General features: G+C 45.7%; 1 protein-coding gene across 2 annotated transcripts in view; it reads right to left on the bottom strand.

The window, feature by feature from the left end:
* Positions 1-831: 831 nt before the first annotated feature.
* The window catches only part of SIMC1 (SUMO interacting motifs containing 1), a 345,516-nt gene continuing 320,263 nt past the window's right edge, over positions 832-26,084 (bottom strand). For both annotated transcript variants that reach the window (XM_085618268.1, XM_085618267.1), the window contains one exon: positions 832-2,652. In XM_085618268.1, the coding sequence (XP_085474394.1) occupies positions 2,423-2,652 (230 nt within the window). In that variant the 3' untranslated portion in view covers positions 832-2,422. The remainder of the gene's footprint in view (positions 2,653-26,084) is intronic.

Genomic DNA, 26,084 nt, shown 5'->3' with positions numbered 1-26,084 from the left:
CAATATTAATCTTGGAATTTGCAAATCCTAGTTCAGATTTATGAATTCAGGAACATCCTGGGCTGCTAGACTTGCGAATCCAGCTAAGTATTTGCACATCCAAAAAAAAAATATGTTTTCAGTGCACCTGCCCAAAGGTAACATGTGGGGATTGGTCCCATGTGGTGGGTTGAGAGCAGGTCCTCATTGCTGCACAGACCCAGCTGTTGCGCACTGCACTCAGCTGCAGTATTTGCACTGTGGGGGTTAGTCTGTTAATCTTCTGCCGTGGGATAGCATAGGGGCTTCCATGGGAGGGGGGGGGGTGTAGGCCAAGGGACCTGGCTACCTGTTTCCACCTACCACTGGGGACACAGAAGTTAATGCGAGGAAGGGGGTTTGGCGTGCTGCGGAGGCTTGTGCACCAGTTCTAGCCTAAGTTATGGTTTGACCGTCTGGTGTGCGAGTTATGCATTACGGTTCTAACCATAGCTTTCAAATTTCAGTGTTTTTTAAAGGGGTTTAATTTGCACCATAGCTCTACATCAATTGTGATTTTTTTCCATAGAATTTCTAATGTTTTTAAAATATAATTTAATGTGTTATAATTAAAGCTAAACATAACTTTAATTTAACCTTCATTGTTTTCAGTGAATATAAATACGCACACCCCACTTGCTACCCCTCTTGTTCCTTTGTGTTAAACATATTGGATTTAATTTCTCTAGTTAGCCTCTGACACGAATCAAATCTGTAACGTTTAGCTGATGTAAATCTCTATAACACGTGCATTTAGCCACCACGCTATAACACCAACCAGAGGCAAACCATGTGAAGAGGAGAGACAAACAATTTCTAGAAAGATGTATGTTTAACAAAATATTTACAAAATATACAAATGTGCACAGACCTTGAATAAAATAAGGATAGATTGTGGTGTGGCAATACAATGTGTAGTAGCTGGCCCCTTTAAACCTAGGAATTCTTTTCATTAGGTTTGGGAATACATTACAGCACATCAGGAACCTATAAAACAATGCATGCCACCATACACGATATTGGCTTGCGAGCACAAGGGACATTTGGATAATCTTGTGAGATTACTATATTAAAAGACTGCAAATATTTGATAAAACGCAAAGCTGCTCTCAATTCTTTGTTGCCCAAAATAAAAAAAAATAACACATAGCTTCAGCACATGAAGCCCGTCACTGATTTCTTCAAATTATGAAAGAAATGTACAGGAAAAACAATTCTATAAGAAGATGGAAGTAAACCGTGTAAAGCAGGAAGGTTGCAGTGGCCTCCTATAGGTTACTGCTTATAGGCTGACCGTACATATTTTTTCCCCTTTACATCTCCCTGCAGAAAGCAGGAAATTCATATAGGAAAGGCCTACTACGTTTATCAGGGCTCCCTTCTTGAAAAGTACAAAACAGGGGAAAACATGAGGGGACATTTGCCTCAAAGTCGTATATAACAAGAAAACGCATTATATATCAAAATTTCGACGTGAAAAACCCACATGTTCCTCTAAATCATCAGTTACGTGTTTCCAGTTCATTTTCGGATGTATCTTATTACATTGCAGAGCGGAAGAACAGGGTAGTGTACTGCTCCGACAAAGCCACTTAAGATTTCATCTTTGTACACATTACCCTTGACTTGCAAAGAAGCAGACTTTTCTCAAAAAATACATTTTAAACTAATTTTTTTCAAGACCAGCCCAGCTGGAACGATAACTATACAAAATGTGTATGATATATTACATTCAGAAAACCATACCAAAGCAGACAGTGCTAAAAACAGGCTAGATGGAGCAGACAAACTCTGTACATTGACAAGACATTAAAAAATGTGAAGAAGCAATAATGTACATTATTACAAATTGAACAAGTTGCAGAACCACGAGATATACAAATATTCTAAAACACAAAAAGTATAAAAATGCAAATAGGGTGTCCGTATCACAACTCATTTTTAAAAAACAATCCCTGTGTCGGACACGTCACAATTGCAACTCATTTCCTAACATTTGTTAGGGATATTTAGAAACAATGAAGATTAAGGCAAAAGTTACAGTATTGAAGGCTGTTCATGTACTGGTAAAAACTCAGTGCTTCTGGCTTGTGTACATTGGTCACCTAGCAGTAGTCACAATTACATGAGAATGCATATCTAACACCATCATTCAAACCTAAATGTTTTTACTATAACCAAACCCAGAAACGATTATTTCAATTGTCATCAGTTGGACAAAATACAGCTACCTCCTGAGATTGAAACCAGTGTCCTTCAGCATACACACATCTCAACCGCAATGGCATTAACCCTCTGAGCTATTGTGCCAATCATTTGACGTTGATGTATACAGCACCATTTAAGTACGCCAGAGTGAGGAATTCGCTTAGACCAACTCCCGTTTGGATGCAGCAACTCGAAGCTACGGTGGTGGGAAAGGAATAACAGAATATAGGACAGTTTTCATGACCTCTATTCTCGTCAAAATTTGGCCATCACTGATTTCTTCTTTGCCCTGTGAGACACGACGACAGAAGTAGTTTAAATGCAAGTCAACATCTGTCTTTGAAATTTTATCAATGTCCATCAGTGGTGCTTTCGCTTTGTGGATGGTCAAATCCACCCGGTCAATCAATGGGGCTCTTAGATGTTCTAAAATAAAACCGACAAAAACATTGCTTAGACTTTAATTACAACTGATTGGGAAACAGGCAGGAGAAAGCAAAATTTGACATTTTTAGTAACAGAATGTACAAAATAAACACTGCGTTTCATAGTATAGATTCACTCTGCATTTATTTTGTAGCCAGAGCAATTGAAAATATACATACCACAGAGAGAAAATAAAATGAGAAGCTTCAGAGCAAAAAGCCTTAGTAACATTGGTGAAATACATGAGTAGGACTGAACCACCATCTTTTTTCCCCACAAACTTTATTCCTTTTATGATTCATGCATTACATACATATACGTTTCTTGTTCATCACTTTTCATCATAGGAGTATTTAGATTACAACTGTTGTGTTATGCAAGGGTGTTACATATATGTAGGGTTTATTACAGTTGTGCATACATAAAGATTGCTAGATACGTATGTGATGCGTCGCAGGTTATTAGGGGATCAGAATAACATAAAACAACATACGTCTCTCCCCCCTATACGAAGTCTGGGGACAATGTGACTGTGATAATGGGCGGGCTCGAAATCGCTATGTATCATCTAATTTTTTCGTTGGTAAATAATGTTTTATTAGTGCCAAATGGGTGTGGTTAGCTATTCAGCGATCACACAATGTGGTAGGGGAGTAACGGTGGGGTTTATGGAGTTATTGTGTTGGAAGGTCCATAGCTTTGAATGTTTCCAACAGTGCGTTCGATTGAGATTGTTTTTTTCACAGACCTTTATATTCCTCCCTACATATTACCGCGCTTTCCGCCTTACCCCAGCGGACTACTTCCTCATGCCAGTTTACTATGTTAGGTGGCGTGGCTGATTCCCATCTCATAGTTATTGATCATTTTGCAATGAGTAAGGCCAAATCTCCGAATCTCGTCTGCACTTTCTGGATCGATGGTATAAACCCACCGCACAGCTTTCAGTTGTGTTCCAATGAGCAACCCCAGTCGTTGATCTAAGTGCATTGGAGACCTGTTCCCAAAAGGTAGAGAGGAGAGGACATGTGCATCAGTGACGTCTGGGGATTGGCATCTAGGGCAGTTAGTCTGGCTTTCTGGGTATATTTTGTTTATTTGGTGTGCTGTAAGGTATGCTCTGTGTACTATCATGTATTGTATACATTTAAATTTGGCATTTAGTGATTTTGTTGGGGTAGTCTAATAGAGAATCCCATTCTTTATCTAGTAGTTCCCCTCTAAAGTCTCATCCCCATTTCTCCCTCAATTGTGTAAGAGACGTTGCAGCATGCGTGCGGATGCCTCTAAAGAGCTATCAGATCAGATGACGACCATTACCCATTAGATATGAGGAATGAACACATTTGTGTGTGGGGGACTCCGTGTTGGTGGGGGACCAGTGTTTTCTAGTGAATCTAGTAACGTTTGCATGCAGAAGGAACAGGGAACCTGGGAGTCCATGTTTGTGAACAAAGTCCTCATAGTTGAGGAGCACTCCATCAGCAAACAATGCCCCTATTGTTGTCACTCCCTCCCGTTTCCACATGTGTAAACGACGTTTCGAAAATAACCCTGTAGGGGTGGGGAGGCCCACCGCTGGGATAATTGCAGAGCTTTCCTCCAGTAAATGGTGGCTATTTTTAGTAACGGTTGGAGCTGTTGGCGGATTCTTACTCTGGGGAAGCAGTAATGCAAGTAGTGTACCTTGGGATAAGGCAATTGTAGCATAACCTATTTCGTTTCAGTTGTGTCCGGCTAGCCAATATGCAAGCCATTGTAATTGGCTTGCAAAACAGTATGTTCGGAAATCAGGAGCTCCCATGCCACCCCTATGCGTCTGCAACTGTAGCTTACAGAGACCTACCCTTCTGCGGCCGGTTCCCCATATTAAGGCAGATAGAAGTGTGTTTAGGACTGTAAAAAACTGAGATGGGATAACTATTGGGAGGTTAGTAAAATAATACAGTAAACGTGGGACCAGACCATTTTGGAGATTGCTATACGTCCTGCTACAGATAGGGGGAGGGAGGTCCAAAAGGTTACTTGGACACGGAGAGCAGATGCTGCTTTTTGGAGATTGCCTTCCAAAAGATCCTGTTGTGTCCTATAGATTTGGATGCCTAGGTATTTGAAGGTGGTAGGCGCGATCTGGAGGTTGTGGAGCCCAAATCTTACTGCTGTTAGCTTTAGAGTGCATATCCTCGTGTAGGTTTTTGATATAGAGGACTATGGCATCTGCATATAGAGACAATGTGTGCACTATAGGGCCTATGCTGATGCCTTTTTCTGCTGTCTCCTGTCAGAGTTTTAGTGTCAGTGGCTCTAGCGCCAGTAAGAATAATAGTGGAGATAATGGGCAGCCTTGCCTTGTGCCTCTGTATACTGGATGGTACTGTGATATATGTGTACCTGTGTGCGCCCTCGCTGTTGGCATAGTATACAATAATTTAACCCAACGTAGGTATTCGGGGGATGCCGAACTTGCAGAGTACCGCTAGCAAGTATTCCGAGCTGAGAGTATCAAAGGCCTGGCATAGGTCTAAGGAGATGCATCCAGCTCCTCTAAGCTCAACAGGTGTTGCGTCCATTACATAGTAAAGACATCGTATACTTACAGAGGTGCTCCGACTGGGCACAAAGCCAAATTGGTCTGTGTGTATTAGCTGTAAGGCAAGCAGTCTGCGGGAATGCATCTTGCTTAGTATTTTGTATTCAGGTATGACAATGGGCGGTATCCTGAAATATCCTTGGGGTCTCTGCCAGATTTTGGGTGTGAGGTTACTAGTGCCTGCATTGTAGGGGGGGGGGGGGGGGGGGGGGTGGAGGCCGCCTGTTTTTAATGCTGTATGATAGAGGCGTTCCAGTTGGGGTACTAATTGGTCCAAGAAGGTATCATAGAATTCCGCTGCCAGTTCTTTATGTTCCGTCGTGGATAATTGCGGACAACTAAGATTTTTACGGAACTCTTCTGTTTCTTGCTCTACTACTGCGGGGGCCTCATATAATGTCTTATAATCATCCTGAAAGGCAGAGTTTATTTCGTTCTATGAGGTAACTGTCACCCCATCTATGTTGTGATTCCGTGAATAGAGATTGGATTTGCGGCGTTATGTATCATTTGCTCTAGGAGGGTGATTTTTCTGTGTGTTGGATTGATAATTTACCGTGCATAGGCGTTCCGTCAATTCAGCATATGTTGTACGTGCTTCTTGTAGTTGTGCTGCATTATTGGGGTCATTTAATGCTGCATGTTCTAGTGTTCCCAGCTTGTCTTCTACCTCTTTTAGGTTCTTATGTACAGTTTTTCAACCACCATCTTCATCCGACGAAATTCATTAATTAGTGTAAAGCTGGTAAAGGCTTCCTGCTTTAAGATGGCCGAATACTATGTGCTGAGGATATCCATTGTGTTATGGTTTGTTTTGACGGAGCAAACCCTTTATGAGAAGTGCCATATGCTACTGGCAGTTGAGCAGTCTTTCTGAACATGCTGGCTATCAATATAAAATGTAAGATGCCTTTTCATATCAAGAGTATGCACTGTGTTGTATTCAATGTCTGTAGCATTCTGGAAAAAAAGCATTTAAGATCACTGGTACATTCAAATTGGTATTGTGGTTGAAATTTTAGAAAATAACTTGCTCATCTTTGAACTGCGTGTATGGTTCTTTGATGATTAAAGCTTGTATTTTGCTAACTCTTCTAGCCAAACTTAGCACCAGTAGTAATTACAATGTCCAGGAAGGATACAAGAGATCAGCTTTGCTTATGGGTTCAAAACGTCTCTATATCAACTGAGGGTTAATTGCATACATGCCATATTAGGTGCTCGGTGCACATTGGACCTCCGAGTCTTCTTTGCCTCACCTGGAAATGGCATATTGATTGCAGCCACCTTCTTGTGGTGCGTGGCCAACAAGCCTGCATTATAGAATCCCTACAGTGCCTGGACTACAGAGCACACCAAGCCATAACACATGCAGAATGTAACAAGCCAGGTCATCTCTTGGCCTGGCTCCTAAGGGACAACATGGTGGCCATACGTGAAGACTGCAAAACTGTAGCTCACTAGATGATATCCATAATGTTTCGGATACTCATTCCCACTCATAATACAGTTAAAGACCTGCCAAAAACCTAATGGGGCAGGAAGTGTTCCTTTACACTGACATACTCCCTAGAGTGACGGATGAACAGAAACAAGCCCTTAATGGCCCAATCGTTGAACAGGAGCTCAGATGGCCCTTACGTGACTTTCCCACAAGCAAAACCTCAGGTCTAGATTGTTCGCCTATTGAATTTTATAAGAACTATACTGAAGTTCTGATCCTGAAGCTAGCTGAAATGTATTCTTCGTACTGGACATCTGTATATTGCCAGGTTTCATGCGAGGGGCATTAATAGTCTCCACTCCCAAACCAGGCAGGGATACGCTGGATGTGACTTTCTATCGACAGCTGGCTATGATGGGCTGCGGTTATAAAATCCTCAATACAGTCCTGGCCATGTGCTTGCTGGGCTGCATGCTCCATCTTTCTAATGTGGATCAGAACTGGTTTATACCCACAGATCCACATCCTTAAACGTTCATCGATCAAAGCAAGCTGCTGGGTCAACACTCTAAAAATAGATGGCTCGATAAAATCACACCCTCAAGACATAGCAAAGTCTTTCGCCACACATTTTAAAAATCTGTACTCCCCCCCCCCCCACCGCACGGGCCACTGCTGAAGAGGCAAGTATTTTTTTAACTGACCATGCCATGCCGATGCTCTCGTCAGACGAGCAGCAACTGTTAAACGCAGACCTCACAGACAAGGAAATTGCAACAGCAATCTGTAGTATACAATCAGGGAAGGCGATGGGACCCAATGGATTACCGATAGAACTCTATAAGTTAACACCCACTAAAATATCCCCATACTTACGACAAATGTTTCTAGAGAGTGGACGGCTGGGTATACTGCCCGAAGACCAAAGATTAGCATCCATAGCAGTCATGCACAAAAAAGGTAAACCAGTGGACAGCACAAATTCATACCGGCCCATTTCACTGCTCAATGCTGAAGTTAAAATCCTGGCAAAAATACTCGCAACAACCCTACTCCAAGTCGTGACCAACCTAGTGCACCCAGACCAATCAGGGTTTATGCCGGCACGAAACACAGCCCTTGATTTACGGCGACTCCATGGCGTGCTGGGGCGAAGAGACACGATTAGAGAAGACGCATTTGTATGGGCTTAAGATTCTAGAACGAATAGAAATTGGACCCCAGTTCATGGCCTGGATCTGCTTGCTGTTTACAGATCCACTAGCACAAGCGATGGTAAACGGACATTTGTCCCAAAAGTTTTCTCTCCGATAGGGCACGAGACAGGGATGCCCATTGTCGTCTATTTATTCGCTATTGTCCTAGAGCCCCTAGCAATCTGAATTTATGGAGATCCACTGATCCGTGGTCTGAAATGGACGACGGGATGGGAAGACAGGATTTCAATATATGCGGACGAGGTTCTAATATATGCTGCGTCGCCAAGATCCTCAATCAGCTGATTACTTCAAATCTGCGCAAACTTTGGGAACTACTCAGGGTGCTCCATAAATTGATCAAAATCCACCATATACATGCTAAAGGCCCTCCCTCCATCCATCCTACCCCCTCACTGTGAAGCAACAATAGTGACAGAGGGCTTTCGATATTTGCGAATATTCGTAACAGCTGACACATCTTTTTTATACCTAAAATCTCATGGGTCTGAAAACACCTGCAAACTGACGTGCGCCGCTGGAGATCCCTGCCCTTCTCCCTACTAGGCCGAGCAGCTCTTTTTAAAATGATGGCCCTCCCTAGGTTCCTTTATCTCCTACAAAACACACCATACAAAATCCCAGAGAAGTACTTTATGATGATAGAAGGGGAAACCAGGACATTGATATGGAATGGTAAACCGCCGTAAATAGGATCCAAATATTGACCCGGGGATGGTATGACGGGGGATAGCACTGCCAGATGTGAGAGAGTACTACTGGGTACACCGCCCTCATGATGATCCTGTGTATCAAATAGATATATGGCTCATGGGTCCAAGGGGCTACAAAATCTCCCTGTACAACACTCCAAATCGCCAACACTTAACAGGCCCAACGGAACAAACAGTATCCCTTTGGCATAGAGTGACAAGAAGCTAGGGTGGCACAATAAACTAACACAGGCTACCCCACTTTAGGAGGCTTAAATACAGGGAAATCTCCGTACATGTATTGGGTTCCGTAAATGGGATATAATTGGGATATCACAAGTAGGCGACCTATAGCACAGAGGAAAACGACTCTAGTTCGCGGAATTACAAGCAGAACACGATCCTTCAGAAACGGAGAGATTACGTTAAATACAAATCAGACACGCCATAACAGTCACCCCACCTGATCAAGATATACCAGAGGCTACCCCACTAGAAGATAGACTTAACAGATCACATGACTCGGAAAGCCATCACTATGACGTATAAAGAAATAATTAATAACTTACCCGACACACTCACTCGACTCTATGCACATTGGCAGACAGATTTAGGAAACATTGAGGAAGACGAATGGCAACAAGCACCGTCCTCGCCGCGAGAGTTAGCTATAACATCTCGACTTAGGTTGATACAGTTCAAAGTACTCCACAGAATGTATTACTCCTGCGAAATAATGGCAAAGATGGGTAAGAAAGAAACTCAGTAATGTAACAGAAACTGTACCCAAGTCGGTACATACTATCACATAATATGGGAATGCCTGATATTCCATTAATACTGACAGGAAGTAATGTTACAAATACGAAAGTTATGTGGAAAGGAATTGTTACTCCAACCAAAACTATGCCTTCTCAATATATGGAACGCAACGGATATGACCTGTACAGAGCAAACATGGGCAACTTTGGGGATGGTAATTGCCAATCGAAACATTGCTTGTAGATGGGGTGTACAAGGAGCACCAGCAGTCGAGGAATGGAAGCAAGAGATGGACTGGTGCATGCTGGCTGAAAATATGGTGTTCCTAAACAGGGGATGCCCCAGTAAGTGGGATCGAATGTGGGGTGGCTGGAATGCCTGCAGGGGACACATATGTACTTCTCCATCAATACGAAGCAATGAATCCGATGCGCGTTGGGTGGCGCGTGACACTGACTCCGATATGAACTAAAGTGGCTACAGATGTGATGAAGTCGGCAAATGGGTTTCAAATAATATGTTCATGATTGTCTTGAAAAGTGGAAGTAACTTGATCTGCTGTAAGATTCCAAATTAATAAAAAGATGTTTAAAAAAACAATCTGCATCGATCCACTCATTTCTTGAGGAAGCATGGACACATTTACCATATTTGGTGTGCTTGAAGTTAGATACAGAAAAGGAGTTTGACCTGCTGGACTGAGAATATATGTTTGTAGTGCCGTGTGGAAGGGATACTCCAACAGGTCGAAATATTATACACAGAACCAACAACTAGGGTGAAAATTGGTCAACAGATTTCTGCTCTCTTTTCGGTGCATCGCGGCATGAGGCAAGGGTGCCCACTGTTGCCGCTTCTATCTGTCTTGGTGCTGAAGCTTCTTGTACACAGCTGCAGTGTCAATCAAGTTGTACCTGGGGCATCATGCTGCAGGGGTATCATGCAGTTTCCCTTTATGGGGATGATGTTGTAGTCTATGTAAGGAACATATGTGAAGGAGTGGCTGACATAACAGAAGATTTATCTGCATTCAGGGTGGCCCGGGCCTGGGTGTCAACTGGGCGAAGTCATGTTTGGTTCCAATACACCCTGAGTGTCCGGCCCAAGAAATTGTTGTGGATACCCACCAAATATTTTGGGAGGCACAAACTATTAGTTATTTAGGCATCAAAATGTATCATGTCTTTCATTATCTTTTAGAGGGCAATCTCATTAAAGGCTTTTCTGCACTACGGCCTCAGATTGTTTTCTGAAGATCACTTCCACTCTCGGTGCAAGCCCGGGTAGCACTGTCAACAATGGTAATATTGCAGAGGTTGCTTTATAACTTTGTAAATCTGACAATTCCCCATACCACAGGGGGTGTTTTGTCAGTTAGACGGGATGCTGGGGGGATCTCATCTGGGCCCAAGTCAGACGTTGAGTCTCGCTAGCAAAATTGCAACTGGGCCTTGGTGCCCAGAACTTTAAGCACTATTTGGTGGCCCAGCTGCAGTGGCCTGCCCGCTGGCATGTGAGGCTTAACTTAGCAGAAGTGTCAACAGTGTTTGGGCACAATATCGTAAATAATAATTAGATGTGCCTCCCGCAACCGCAGAAGCCCACATGTAGTAACTGCCTTCTCGGAGTTGCCCACCGCAGTTATTGCAGAGCCCCGAAATATACTCCGAACACACTTCCACAGTCGCCTGATATGCTGCTTGGTTCTTTGCCAGGCTACCATGAGGCAGTGGGCAGGGAAGGGATGGCACAGTGGGCAGCGGTGCTCCCGGAGACCTGTTTCAGGATCATAATTTGATCCTGTTTGACACACTATCAGACCAAACAGGCTTACTGCTAGGTCAGTTCCTGACGCACAGGCGTCTGACGGCCTAAATAGAGCACCTCTGGGGTGTGTAAGCACGCCAACCTTCCACACTGAAATGAAGCAAGTTCCGGGGAGAAATGGTTGGGGAAAGATAAGCTTTATTCTTCTCTTAAGGCCAGCGATGCGGCATGTCCTGTCCACTCAGCTCCCGACAGAGTAAAAACTTTAACGAGAACAGAGAAGACAATCGAGCCACGAATGCAAGCTAATGCTCAATCACAGACAAAGAATCATAACATGCAAGGCATGCTGAGCGAGCCAGCTCAACACAAGGATATATTCCATACACAAACATGCGCGTAGCGCTTTACATTTCATTACATGTCCTCCTTTATTATCTGAACAGCAAAGTACCATCTACAATAAAAAAAAAATTAAAAAGAAAGTACCATCTACAACATTGACTTCAATCACATACATAGTCAAAGTTTTACTGAATTCTCTTGACACGAGAACCCACCAAACTCAAGTGAGTACTACCAGGAGCTGTACATATGATCCCAGATGACGTTACCTGAGGCAACCTGAAGATATGTATCCAAATAAGATTGGAGATTATGAAGAAGCCAGTGTACCCAATCCGTATCTGATACCATTTCTCTTTTTGTATACATAATAGCCACTTGGTTAGAAGACAGTTTGACAAGCTGTCTATTATTCCACCAACCTCTTCCCAGTATGAGTACAGAACCTTTACTTACTCTATCCACCTGCACAGGAGCAGAAAACGTGGAATTCCCTTTTTTTGTTCTAATGGGATTCCTAAACATAACCAATCACCGGTACATAAATCATCAACCGGTTTACCATATTCACCATCAAACCTCGCTTTGATGTCCGCCTGCTGTACAATACTTTAGCAGCTACCATATCCTTAGACGGCATTGTTTCAGAATTTCCCTTCGTTTTTTCACTCACCCACCTAGGGTACAAAGAAGTATGAACATTCCTTTCCCTCAATAATGAAAAAGGGGTCACTCCAGTGGTGCACTGGAAAGAAGTATTATAGGCCCAGACTTAGTGCTCAATACATTTCGTTACCTCCAACCCTGAAGCCAAAGCCATTTGCACACCTTCTTTAATTATTCTGTTGGCACGGTAAAAAAGACCATTAGAGGATGGCGCACACAATGCAATCTTGAGATGCTTGACATCCATGCCCTTTAAAAATCTTCTCATGCAATCAGATACAAAATGTGTGCCTTTATCCGTGACAAAGAACTTTGGAACCCCTTCCAGTACACAAATGCATCCCCCCCCCCCCCCCAAAAAAAAGTCAAAGCCGTTTGAGTATCAGGAGTTTCAACAAATGCATGGTACATCCACTTAAGAGTGGTAACCTAAAGGTCATATGGTTTACCTCATGGATTCCGGTAAGGTTTAAAAAGGACCGGAAAAATGCAATCCCAATTTTTCCCATACCTGATCAGGAAACGAGGTGGGACACAATGGAACATGCATACTTCTCCAATGCTTGTCAGATTAAATACACTCAGGACACCGATCAATCATAGATTTAATTTAAGCATCCAAAGAAGAGCACCAATAATGCTGCTTTATCTTCAGTCTCGTTTAGGTGCTACCCAAATGTCCATCATGAGCCTGAGATATAATGATACCACGTAGCTTGGACGGTGGAACAAAGAGGTCTACCCTGAGCACAAATATATTTTCCACTGAAAAATCATTAGCAATTTAAGCAAAAGTCTTCAGTTTACCTTGCAAATCCCTTCATTCAGGCCATCCTGTAAACATGTACTCAATTACCCTATTCAATTCAGAATCCTCCTCTGAAGCATTGATCCTGTCTTGCTCACATACAACTGACTTGTGCACAGATATCAGTCAATGCCACACATTCCACTTCATCCGACACAGGAGTGTCCTCCTCCTCATCAAGTGCCATGTGTGGCAAACAATCTTCAAGAAGCATTCTTTCAACCCAGAGTGTGGTTAATGGTAAAGCTGTACACCTACAACTTTGGAACCAACCTGCTAAGCCTAGATGACATGCTACCACTGCCTCACCTCGTAAAATATGCATTAAATGTTTGTGGTGAGTCAACAACTGAAATCTAGTGTCCCAAATATATGTTAGAAACGTATGGACCGCCCAGACACAAGCCAGAGCCTCTCTTTCAATAGTACTGTACTGCTTTTCATACAACTTAAGAGACCTGGAAGCAAAATCAACAGTTTTCTCAATACCACCCACCTTCTGACTGAGTACACCACCCAAACCATGAGCATTGGCATACACTGTAATAATAGACACAGGATTTTCACGAAATGCACTCAGTGCTGGAGCTAAGACAATAAGTTTTTTTTTTACATTCACAAAAGCTACGTTTTGCACTTCAGGCCACAAAAAGTTCCGCCCTTTCCTTAACAAAATTCTGACTGGCTCAAAAGACTGGGCATTACCAGGGACAAAGCATGCATAATATCGTGCCAATCCAAGAAATGAGTGAAGAGCATCTCCGTCCCCAAGGGCTTTGGCATCACTGATGCCTTTAGTCAAATAATCTTTATTTTTTTGTGTTTCAATTTTTTATTGAGATTTATTTTAAAAAAATACATATATTATAATAACTGTATGCATTGTCATACAATAAATATACAAGAAGATTGTTATATATAAGCATATAGTAGAACTTTCTGAATAATTAATCATATTATATAATTTAATAAATCCAGAAACATATAAATGCAAAGACAAATATTTGGTTTTATATTGAGGCCATAAAAGATGGAATTAAGGGAAGGGGGAGGAGAAAGGGAAGGAAAGTAGGGATCACAAAAGAAAGCGATAAGTGAAAAATTTACAAATATGAAGCATAATGCAATATGAATATGTTCCAAGAAAAAGAAGACTCTAGAAAAACAATGCGAATAGATAAAAGATTAATGTAAGGGTTAAGTAATTTCACTTGATTTACAGAAATATAAATGTAAGAGAGGACATTCTGAGTGATAGATAAGATAAGGTAAGATAAGATATGATAAATACTTACCATAACAAAGTAATTATGCCGATTCAAAGAAAGAAATGGTTTTAATACCATCACAAGAAACAGTATGTTCCAAGTATTCCAACTCATTCGTGGGAAATCTGCATTCGTCCAACTTCACTGTCATCCCTTTTTGTAATACAATGGACAACAATTTCTTAAGAATGTTATGTTCCTCAAGGTCCTTGGCATATACCAGTATATTGTCCTGATACGCCTGCATGCCAGCTATGTTCCCAAACGAATTATCCACAACCTTTTGGAACACGCTCGCGGAAGGCACAATGCCAAATGGAAGAGTAAGATATTTGTACACACCATAAGGGGTAACAAACATGGTCAAACCTTGTGACTCAGTATATAAGGCAACCCGGTGATATGCCGACCGTAGGTCAATAGTGGAAATCCTGCGTGTCACCCCCCCCCCCCCCCCAAAAAAAATTAGCCAGCAAATCTTGTATTTTAGGCAGTGGGTGGCAATCCACTATGGTTTTGTTAAGAGCACGCAGGTCCGCACATAACCTGATGTCACCAGTCCTCTTACGCACAACAATGGGCGCACAACAATGGGAAACCACCCACAGTGAAGAATCAGTGGCTTGTATAACCCCTTGAGTCAGTAAGTCATTGAGAGTGCTCTTCAATTCCTCCCTGGCACTCAAAGGAACAGTCGAAACAGAGAGACAAGGGAAACCCTACTCAAAGGAACCAGGGTAATTTAAGTCTAGAACAGAAACAATGGTTCCTGTGGTGTAATATCACAAATACTGATAATGAATGCACAATCGCAATAGACCAGGTTACGTGGATATCAAAAGGAGAAAATAAACATCTACACCTCTAATTATGGTTAACACAATTATTATTTATAAATTAAAATGTATACAGTATATTACAAAAATGAGACAATGTTGCGTGGTGTCTCCAGTGAACATGGAACCTAAAACGTTGGTGACATATTGGTGTTATATACAATTGGCTTCCAATTTTATCTAGAGTCGATCATCACAAATAATAACAAATTAGGAACAGCGTAAAATAATGAGCGCTGGTGGATGGTTCGCTTCAATTTCTGTCAACGGCGTTTCGACCCTGTGTGCAGTAAAGGGTCTCTTCACGACCTAGTGATGTAGGGACATCTAGAATTAGGAGACAGAGAAACTGTCAGCGTGTGGCCATGATGGTAGCAACATTATTGGAATTGGAGGGCATGGAGAATGGCCTTTACCTGAGGGTTTAAGTTGTACAGCGCGTGTTTGGTGTGAAATCCAGGAAGTGCTAGGAAGAGAAGATATACTCACACGGGACTCAGCCGGGTACTGTGCATGTGAAAGAAAAACAGAAGAGATAAGGTTATAGAGTCACTGTGGAAGCCGGTAGAATGCGTACAGAGTAAATGACACAAATTGTAGGAGAGAGTACTTCGGTAGAAGAACTTACTCCAATGTGAGGGGAGGGAGGCTGACAACAAGAATACTGGCACAGGGTGTAGTACCGAGGATGAGCCGCTTGTGTATTGTGTGGATGCACAACGATCCATGCACTCCAAAATGATCTCTGTGAAAAAAGTAACAGTTTGTAAACAGCATGCAATATATCAATGTGGTGCCTTTCATGGGGCGTAAATAATAAGAATCTTACGAGAATTGCAAATAATGGCTCGAAGTGTGAAGGCTTAGACTTGCGGTGACTAATTAGCCAGTAGAATGAATCAAGCAGAGTGAAGGATCCGAATGTCTAAAATTAGAAGACATAGGGAAATCAGGGTAAGTGGTGCATGGCTTGCGAAAGTAGCCCGTTATCTCTGTATAAGAGAAACTGGCTCTTACCTATTTTTCGGCGTGTCTCAGAGAGCATGGCGCCTGCGGCCGCTACGCGTACGTATAGAACCGCGTCTGTCTGTCTACACTGGTTGAATGACAGCGCACTGGAGATCGCGTTGTCATTAAGTACTCTACGGTGATGTCTTAACGAGTGTACGTGGCAGACATCACTGTGGATGGCCGCCCGGTGATCTAATCCGGTTGTCTGCCATCAATAAAGAAAAGAGCGGAAAGACAGGCAAAATAGATTAGAGAGAGTAGAAAAAGAATGAGAAGATGAAACGTTAAGTGTGTACTAAAGGCTTATGATTATTTCCTTGGAGTGTTGCAAGGCGCAGCGGGTATTTCAATATTCGAAAAAAGGTGCATATTGTATATTCAAGGCGAAAGGTGCAGAGCGTATATAATTAAACAGGGGTACAATCTGATCAGCGTCAGATGTGAAGTTTCCACATACGTAAAACTATTGGTTGATGAAGCTCATAACAAAATAGTTAATAGACTCTGCCTGAAATGATAAATATCACATTATACACTTCTCAATTATACTCATGGTTAAAAACATAGGGAGTTCTGATTATAAAGCATACTATAATCAAAATCATGTTGTTGAATTGCATCTGGCACATTTGGCAGTCATAGTGTATGAATATAGCCTTATAGCCCGCCGTAGCGGGCTATACCGGCTGTTAAAGGCCCGCTGCAGCGTTAAAGGCCCGAGCCAAAGGCGAGGGCCTTTAACAAAGCAGAGGGACTTTAAAAGCCGGTATAGCCCTGCTACAAAGGGCTATAAGGCTATTCGAACATTCTGCCACTAGAGGGCAGAATGTTCTAACAAAACAAAGTCTTCAGGGAGCGCGAGGGGATTCAAATCCCCTCCGGCTCCCTGAAGCCTTTGTTCACAGCCAGAGCTGTGAACAAAGACACATTGGAATGTTGGTGCTCCGGGCTTATACCAGCCATTATAAGCCCGGAGCTCTCCATTGTTTTCAATGGAGCTCTCAACATTCCAATGTTCTAATATAGCCTTATAGCCCGCCGTAGCGGGCTATATCGGCTATTAAAGGCCCGCTGCAGTGTTAAAGGCCCGAGCCAAAAGGCGAGGGACTTTAACAAAGCAGAGGGACTTTAATAGCCGGTATAGCCCTGCTACGAAGGGCTATAAGGCTATTAGAACATTCTGCCACTAGAGGGCAGAATGTTGTAACAAATAAAACGAAGCCTTCAGGGAGCACGAGGGGATTGAAATCCCCTCGGGCTCCCTGAAGCCTTTGTTCATAGCCAGAGCTGTGAACAAAGAAGCATTGGAATGTTGGAGCTCCGGGCTTATACCAGCCATTATAAGCCCGGAGAACTCCATTGTTTTCAATGGAGCTTCCAACATTCCAATGTTCTAATATAGCCTTATAGCCCGCCGTAGCGGGCTATATCGGCTATTAAAGGCCCGCTGCAGCGTTAAAGGCCCGAGCCGAAGGCGAGGGACTTTAACAAAGCAGCGGGACTTTAATAGCCAGTATAGCCCTGCTACGAAGGGCTATAAGGCTATTAGAACATTCTGCCACTAGAGGGCAGAATGTTCTAACAAATAAAACGAAGCCTTCAGGGAGCACGAGGGGATTGAAAACCCCTCGGGCTCCCTGAAGCCTTTGTTCACAGCCAGAGCTGTGAACAAAGAAGCACTGGAATGTTGGAGCTCCGGGCTTATACCAGCCATTATAAGCCCGGAGAACTCCATTGTTTTCAATGGAGCTCCCAACATTCCAATGTTCTAATACTAAATCGTATTTACAACTCATTCATACACTATAACTGCCAAATGTGCCGGATGCAATTTAACAACATGATTTTGATTATAGTAGGTTTTAGAATCAGAGCTCCCTATGTTTTTAACCATGAGTATAATTGAGAAATGTATAATATGATATTTATCATTTTAGGTAGAGTCTATTCACTATTTTGTTATGAGCTTCATCAACCAATAGTTTTACGTATGTGGAAACTTCACGTCTGACGCTGATCAGATTGTACCCCTGTTTAATTGTATACGCTCTGCACCTTTCGCCTTGAATATACAATATGCTCCTTTTTACGAATATTGAAATACCCGCTGCGCCTTGCAACACTCCAAGGGAATAATCATAAGCCTTTAGTATACACTAACGTTTTCTACTCTCTCTATTTTGCCGGTCTTTCCTCTCTTTTCTCTATTGATGGCAGACATCGGATTAGATCACCGGGCGGCCATCCACAGTGATGTCTGCCATGTACACTCGTTAAGACATCACTGTAGAGTACTTAATGACAACGCGATCTCCAGCGCGCTGTCATTCAACCAGTGTAGACGAACAGACTAGGTTCTACACGTGCACGTAGCAGCCACACGCGCCATGATCTGATACACGCCGGAAAATAGGTAAGAGGCAGTTTCTCTTATACAGAGATAGCAGGCTACTACCGCAAGACATGCACCACTTACCCTGATTTCCCTATGTCTTTTAATTTTAGATATTCGGATCCTTCACTCGGCTGGATTCATTCTACTGGCTAATTAGTCACTGCAAATTTAAGCCTTTACACTTCGTGCCATTATTTGCAATTCAGGTAAGATTCTCATTATTTATGCCCCATGAAAGGCGCCACATTGATATCGCACGCTGTTTACAAACTTACCTTTTTCGCAGAGATAATTTTGGAGTGCACAGATTTTTGTGCAGTCACACAATACACAATCAACTCATCCTCAGTACTACACTCTGTGCCAGTATTCTCGTTGTTAGCCTCCCTTCCCTCACATTGGGGTAAATTCTTCTACCGAAGTACTCACTCCTACAATTTGTGTCATTTACTCTGTACGCCTTCTACCGGCTTCCACAGTGACTCTATAACCTTATCTCCTCTGTTTTTCTTTCACATGCACAGTACCCGGCTGGGTCCCGTGTGAGTATATCTTTCTTCTCACTTCCTGGGTTTCACAAAAAACACACGCTGTACAACTTAATCCCTCAGGTAAAGGCCATGCTCCATGTCCTCCAATTCCAATAATGTTGCAACCATCATAGCCACATGCTAACAGTTTCTCAGTCTCCTAATTCTAGATGTCCCTACATCACTAGGTCCTTGTTAGACCTGTCAGCCCTTTGGGTGGTCCCTCCTCATCATTATTTATTTTGTCCCACTTTTGCCTCAAACCCTGTTTGACTTTTTCCTTTTTGGGAACCACCAGACTTTTTCGTGTTGCTACAGATTCAGGGAGCCATTTTGGCTACCCCTGAAACTTCTGTCTGAGGGCCTGAAGCACAAAATGGTGGCCTCCTGTGACATCACCAGCATCCACTGGAACCTACCAGCACCTTCCAGAACCTTCCAGGAGATTCCAGAACTGTGTGACAGTTGGAAACCGTTTAGAATGTTGGGAGGATAAGAGAGGCAGTTGGCAGTTGGAGCTGGCAGTTGGCACCTGACTGGTGAAGAGAGAGGAGCACAACAGTGAAGGAGGAAGGAGTGAAGCAGCAGGGGTGGAAACTTGTGCCTGGAGTGGGGTCCATAAACCCACCCTTGATACTTGTCCCTACTGATGGATCCCAGCCTATAGCCCTGTGTGGGAAGAAGACAGAAAAACTCATCCTAAGGACCTGAACAGCAGGAACAGGCCTTAGAAGCAGAAAGCAGCAAGATCCTGACCTGGAAACTGGTTTCCCTGGAGCCTGGCGTCGAGTAGCCTGAGGCCTGGAGCCCGAGGTGGAGAAGCGGCGCTGACTGAAGTAGCAGACGTCGTACCCGGAGCCGCCTGAGGTCGTGAGAGGGCGCCGACGGGGGTCGAGAGGAATACCAGAGGTCGAGGAGGAAGTGAACCGAGGTCGAGCGAGCGGCGTCATCGGAGGAGTGAAGTCCGCCCTCCGGAGTCGTCGGAGACCGAGGTAGAGGAGCACCGGAGGTCGGGAGTGAGGATCGCACTCCGGAGTCGCCCGGAACCTGTGAGGAAGAGCCCCGGAGGTCGGGGGTGAGGATCGCACCCCGGAGTCGCCGGAAGTCGACAGCGAGGCCAGGCCGGCCGACGTCATCGGAGCCGAGAGCGCCATCGGACCGGAGCCGCCCGAAGTCGACCTCGTGAAGAGACTGCCCGACGCCATCGAATCGGAGGTCGAGATCGAACCGAGGCCACCGACATCGGACCGGAACCGCCTACCGGCGTCGACAAAGAACTGACACTGTGCCGAGGCCGCCGAGACCGAACCGGAACCGCCTCACGGCGTCGACACGACTCCAGCGGCGTCGGAACATCAGAAAAGGGCAGTAAGTGGAGTAGAGGGCGCCTAAGGCCCTGTGGAGACCTGAGAGACTACTCTAAGGGGCTAGGGAGGTGCTGAAACCCACCTGACTGTGCCTGGGGTGAACTGGGACTAACCTAGAGAGGTTGTGTGGAGAGGAAAGCCAGGGCATTGGAATTCCCCCCTTTGATCTACCTCAGTTTAGGCCTCAGCCTTTGCCTCAGCCAGGGAGTAGGACCCCCCAAGCCTTCCACACCCTACAAGCTGTGCCTGGGCCAAATCAGCCCTTAAGTATTGAAGTGTCATCTGATTCATGAGTGTTATTGTATACTTCTAATTATTTATTGGGGAAACTGTATTTATTAAATTCTTATCTATTTAATGCTGCACTGTATTTATAGGTCCACAGGACTTGTTGGTGTACAGTACTTATTGGTACAGTATTTATTGGTACAGTATTTATTACCTCAAAGTATTTAATTGTCTGTATATATTGCACTTGTATTTATGCCCTGTTATTTATGATCACCCCTATTTATTTCAGCAAACAGCAAATATTTATTTGACCTGCTCTATTTAAGAATTTGTATATTGTGATTGTTATTTATTTTCCCAATCAGCAACTAAGAGAAAAAGATAAAGAAGAATATTTTCATAATTTTTACGGTGTAGAGTCGTTTTTGGAACGGATGCACGCATGGTTATTGTATGGGTATATTGTATGCTTAGCACTGCGCCTGTTTCCTGACCACTCGAGCCAAGCTACCCCATTGTGTCGGGAAGGCCCTCCACCACCCTGCGGAGTGGGAGTGGGGCTGTTTCCAACATAAATTGGTGTTCAGTGGTGGGATAGAGCTGTGCCTACATATACTCAACAATAACTGTGGGTAGTCCATAGGCCTACACCGGGAGTTTTCTCACAGCGGCCTTCCTAATTGTGGGTTTTTGTTTTTTCCAAATTTACTCTGGTGGTGGGAGGAGGTATTATTAAAGGTACCCCCCTGCATTGTTACTGCACAAAACCTGTCCTCTAACCTGAGTGGGCAAGATGGAGTTTGTTCTTGAAAATCTAGACACGTACACTGTGGCCCAACTCAGGGAGTTTTGCCAGCGAGAGGGGGTGTACTGTCCCCCAGGAGCAAAGAAGGGTGCACTTCAAACCAGCTTAAGGGCTTGGGGGGAGGCACGCAGGGAAAGCAAGGCTGAGGAAGAAGACAGGGATGGAGAGCCTGACCCCGAGGGGGCTGAGATGTACCAACCTGAGGTGGGGAACCTGTCCGCAGGGCCCAGGACACTTTCTAGGGGGGGCAGCCGTGCCTCTAGCGGGGGCTTGTCTGAAGTGGAGTTAGCAGACCGGAGGGAGAAAAGACAGCTCACATGGGACTTAGCAAAGCTGGAGAAGGAAAAGGAGGAGCAGAGGATGGCCCATGAATTGCGCCTGAAAGAAATAGATCTTCAGATTTTGCGAATCGGGGCACAACCTGTTCCCAATGGTGGCAGCCAAAACCAAGAGTCCACCAGGGAATCCAAACCTTACCTGCCAAAGGACATTGTAGCGAGCTATGGGGCAGGTGACGACATCGCCAAGTGGCTAGCAGCCTATGAGGTCTCATTGAGGGCCCATGGGGTTCCAGCGAAGTATTGGGGAGGGGGACTGTATAAATACATGCCTCCAGCTGGTAGGGATGCTTTATTGGCCCTCGAAGAGGATGAGCAAACCCACTATCCCACCATGAAACTGGCGCTCATCAGGAAGTTTGGACTTACTCCGGAAAAGTACAGACAGAAGTTCAGGGGTAGTCACAAACTGGGCACACAGAATTGGGTGGACTTCCTGGACTATGCAAAGAAGGCACTGGAAGGTTGGATTCAGGGCAGTGAAGTAAGGAACTACGAGGAGCTGTTTGACCTAGTGTTGAAGGAACACCTACTCGAGAAATGTTTCCCTGAACTGCGGCAACACCTGGTGGATAGCAAGCTGACCAGTCCCCGGAAGCTTGCTGAGGAGGCGGACATTTGGGCTAGTACCCGGGTGTCCACAAGGGGGACTGGAGGGGATACTCAAAAGACCGGACAGGGCGCCCCCCAGAAGAAAGAAGGAGGGGAAAAGAAAAAGGAGTTCTCCAAAGGCCCCCAAAATAACTTCCAAGGGAAGGGAACAGGATTCACCTCTAAGGCTAACCCTCCCAGAAACCCTAATCCTGGCCAGAGTCAGCAGCCAAGGGTTGTCCATTGCTACGAGTGCGGTGGCGTTGGACACTATAAAGGAGATCCGAAGTGTCAGAAACGCTCACCCCCTCCCACTGGAGGAAAGCCCCCCGGAGTAGCTAGTGTAGTGCTCGGGGAGGAGATGCCCTTAACTAAGGGAAGGGAGTGGGCGGGTGTCACTTTAGTGTCCCTGGGAGAACGGGAGATGGTTCCTAAGATCCAGGTGCCCGCCAATACTGCAAAGTATGGGCAGTGGATCACCATCAATGGCCAAAGAGGGGAGGCTCTGAGAGACACAGGAGCCAGTATGACTATGGTACGTAGCCAACTGGTGTCTCCAGAGCAAGTCATTCCCGATGTACTCCACCCAGCCGCGATGGCTGACGGCAGAACCGGCCACTATCCCGTGGCTGAGGTTCCCTTTGAATGGGGGGGGGTTGCAGGTTCACTTCGAGTTGCCGTAAGCCCTGCCGTGCCAGTCGATTGTCTGCTGGGCAATGACATGGAGCACAACGCTTGGAAGGAGGTGGAATACCGGACTCACACCGAGATGCTGGGTACACCTGACTGGGCCTGTGTTAGCACAAGGTCCGTGACTACCCGAAGAGGGAGTTCATTCCGGCTGGAGCCTGGAACAAAGGCCCAGCCAGCTGCCAGTCAAGGGAAGAACCGAGGACAGGAGGAGCCTGCCTCGGCGTCTCCACCCCGTAGGACGGATAGGCCACCGGAGGTGGTGGACCAGGAGTCTGCGGAGGGGGACGTTACCAACCTGGAGGACCTACCCATCCCGGCCGAGTGGCACGTGGAGGGAGGCCCGTCCAGGGAGGAATTCTGCCAGGGCCAGAGGGAGTGCCCTACCCTTGAGGGGCTGAGGCGACAGGCCGAAGCCCAGGCAGCAGGGAACGTTGAAGGGAACTACAGTGTTTACTGGGAGGATGGCCTCCTCTACAGTGAACCCAAGGCACCCCTACATGGATCGTCACGAGCCTTGGTAGTCCCTCAACGTTATCGAGCCTTCCTTTTAGAGTTGGCTCACGAGATACCATTGGCAGGACACCTGGGGCAAGACAAGACCTTCGCCCGTCTTGTCCCACACTTTTATTGGCCTCAGATGAAAGTGTCGTCCGATACCTACTGCCGGACATGTGTGTCTTGCCAAGCCAGTGGGAAAACAGGGGTGAAGCTGAAAGCTCCCCTGGAACCACTTCCTGTCGTTAGCACCCCCTTTGAAAGGGTGGGCATCGACATTGTGGGTCCGTTAGATCCGCCAACATCAGCTGGTCACAGGTTTATCCTGGTTCTGGTGGATCATGCCACACGGTACCCAGAGGCAATACCTCTGAGGACCATAACAGCACCTGTTGTGGCTAGGGCCCTGATGGGAATCTTTACCCGAGTGGGTTTTCCCAAGGAAGTTGTGTCCGACAGGGGGACCAACTTCATGTCGGCATATATGCGGGCAATGTGGAAGGAGTGTGGAGTGACCTACCGGTTCACAACTCCTTACCACCCCCAGACCAATGGTCTGGTGGAGAGGTTTAACAAAACCTTGAAGGGCATGATCAGAAGTCTGCCTGAAAGCCTGCGGAGGAAATGGGACGTCCTCCTACCCTGTTTACTTTTTTCTTACAGGGAAGTGCCACAGAAGGGAGTGGGCTTCAGCCCCTTCGAGCTTCTGTATGGGCACCCTGTACGTGGACCTCTCAACCTGGTGAGAGACGGATGGGAAAGAACTCCCAGAAAACTTCCCCAGGATGTGGTGAGCTACATGCTGGCCTTCCGGAGCCAAATGGCTAAGTTGTGGAAGCAAGCTTCTGACAACTTGGAAGCCAGCCAAGCAGTGATGAAGGCGTGGTATGACCACAACGCTCACCCGGTGGAGTTGGAGCCTGGCCAGAAGGTGTGGGTGATCGAACCCGGAGAGCTTAGTGCCCTCCAGGATCGCTGGTCAGGACCCTTTGAGGTGTTGGAGAAGAAGGGTAAGGCTACCTACTTGGTGGACCTGAAGACCCCTCGTCAGCCCCTGCGGGTGCTGCATGCCAACCGCCTCAAACCCCACCACGAGAGGCCCGAAGTCATCTTGATGATGGTGACTGACGGAGGAGAGGACGTGGAAAGCGAGCCTCTCCCTGATCTGTTTGCGTCTCAAGAAAAGGATGGGTCGGAGGAGGGAGTGATTCTCTCCCCATCTCTAACTCCTGAACAGCAGGAGGACTGTCGCCAGGTCCTGGGGCAGTACTCCTCGTTGTTCTCCCTTGTCCCGGGTAGGACTCACCTGTGCGTCCATGACGTGGACACAGGAGACAGCCCACCTGTGAAGTCCAAGATCTACCGGATGTCAGACAAGGTGAAGGCCAGCATTCATAGTGAGGTCACTAAGATGCTGGAGCTAGGAGTGATTGAACCTTCTAGCAGCCCCTGGTCCAGTCCGGTGGTGCTAGTACCGAAAGCTGCACCACCGGGTGCCCAACCAGAACTGAGGTTCTGTGTGGACTACCGGGGACTGAATTCAGTGACAAAGACTGATGCACATCCGATCCCTAGGGCGGATGAATTGATTGACCGGCTGGGAGCTGCCCAATATCTAAGTACCTTTGACCTTACTTCAGGGTACTGGCAGATCTCGTTGACTGATGGAGCAAGGGAAAGGTCAGCCTTCTCCACACCCAATGGCCACTACCAGTTCTGTGTGATGCCCTTTGGGCTCAAGAACGCACCTGCCACGTTTCAGCGCCTGGTAAACCAGATCCTCACCGGAATGGAGAGTTTCTCTGCTGCTTATCTGGATGACATAGCCGTCTTCAGTAACAGCTGGGAGGATCACTTGCGTCACCTGCAAGCTGTTCTCCAGGCCCTGAGACAAGCTGGATTGACGATCAAGGCCAGCAAGTGCCAGATCGGGCAGGGGTCGGTAGTGTACCTTGGACACTTGGTGGGTAGGGGAACGGTGCAACCCCTCCAGGCGAAGATCGAGGCCATCATGGCCTGGGAACCCCCCAAGACACAGACTGAGGTCCGAGCATTTTTGGGCCTCACGGGATACTATCGCCGCTTCGTGAAGGGGTACGGTACCATCGTAGCCCCTCTCACGGAGCTCACGTCCAAGAAACAACCTCGACGGGTAGTCTGGACGGAGGCTTGTCAGCAAGCCTTTGAGAAATTGAAGAAAGCCATGTGCGAGGCCCCGGTCTTAAGGGCCCCAGACTTTTCCAAGAAGTTCATTGTCCAGACAGATGCATCAGAACATGGCATTGGGGCAGTGTTATCGCAACTCAACGAAGAGGGTCTGGATCAACCCGTGGTCTTCCTATCCAGGAGACTACTTCCCAGGGAACAGAAGTGGAGTGCAATAGAGCGTGAAGCCTTTGCAGTGGTATGGGCTCTGAAGAAGTTGCGGCCATACCTGTTTGGCTCGCACTTCCTAGTTCAGACCGACCACCGACCCCTTCGTTGGCTGATGCAAATGAAGGGGGAGAATCCCAAGTTGTTGAGGTGGTCTATTTCCCTACAGGGGATGGACTTTCAGGTGGAACATCGGCCTGGAGTGGAC

This window comes from Triturus cristatus, chromosome 7 (assembly GCF_964204655.1).
Source record: "Triturus cristatus chromosome 7, aTriCri1.1, whole genome shotgun sequence".
Lineage (NCBI taxonomy): Eukaryota > Metazoa > Chordata > Amphibia > Caudata > Salamandridae > Triturus > Triturus cristatus.
Note: the sequence above shows the minus strand (reverse complement) of the source record. Positions and strands in the feature narration are given on the sequence as shown.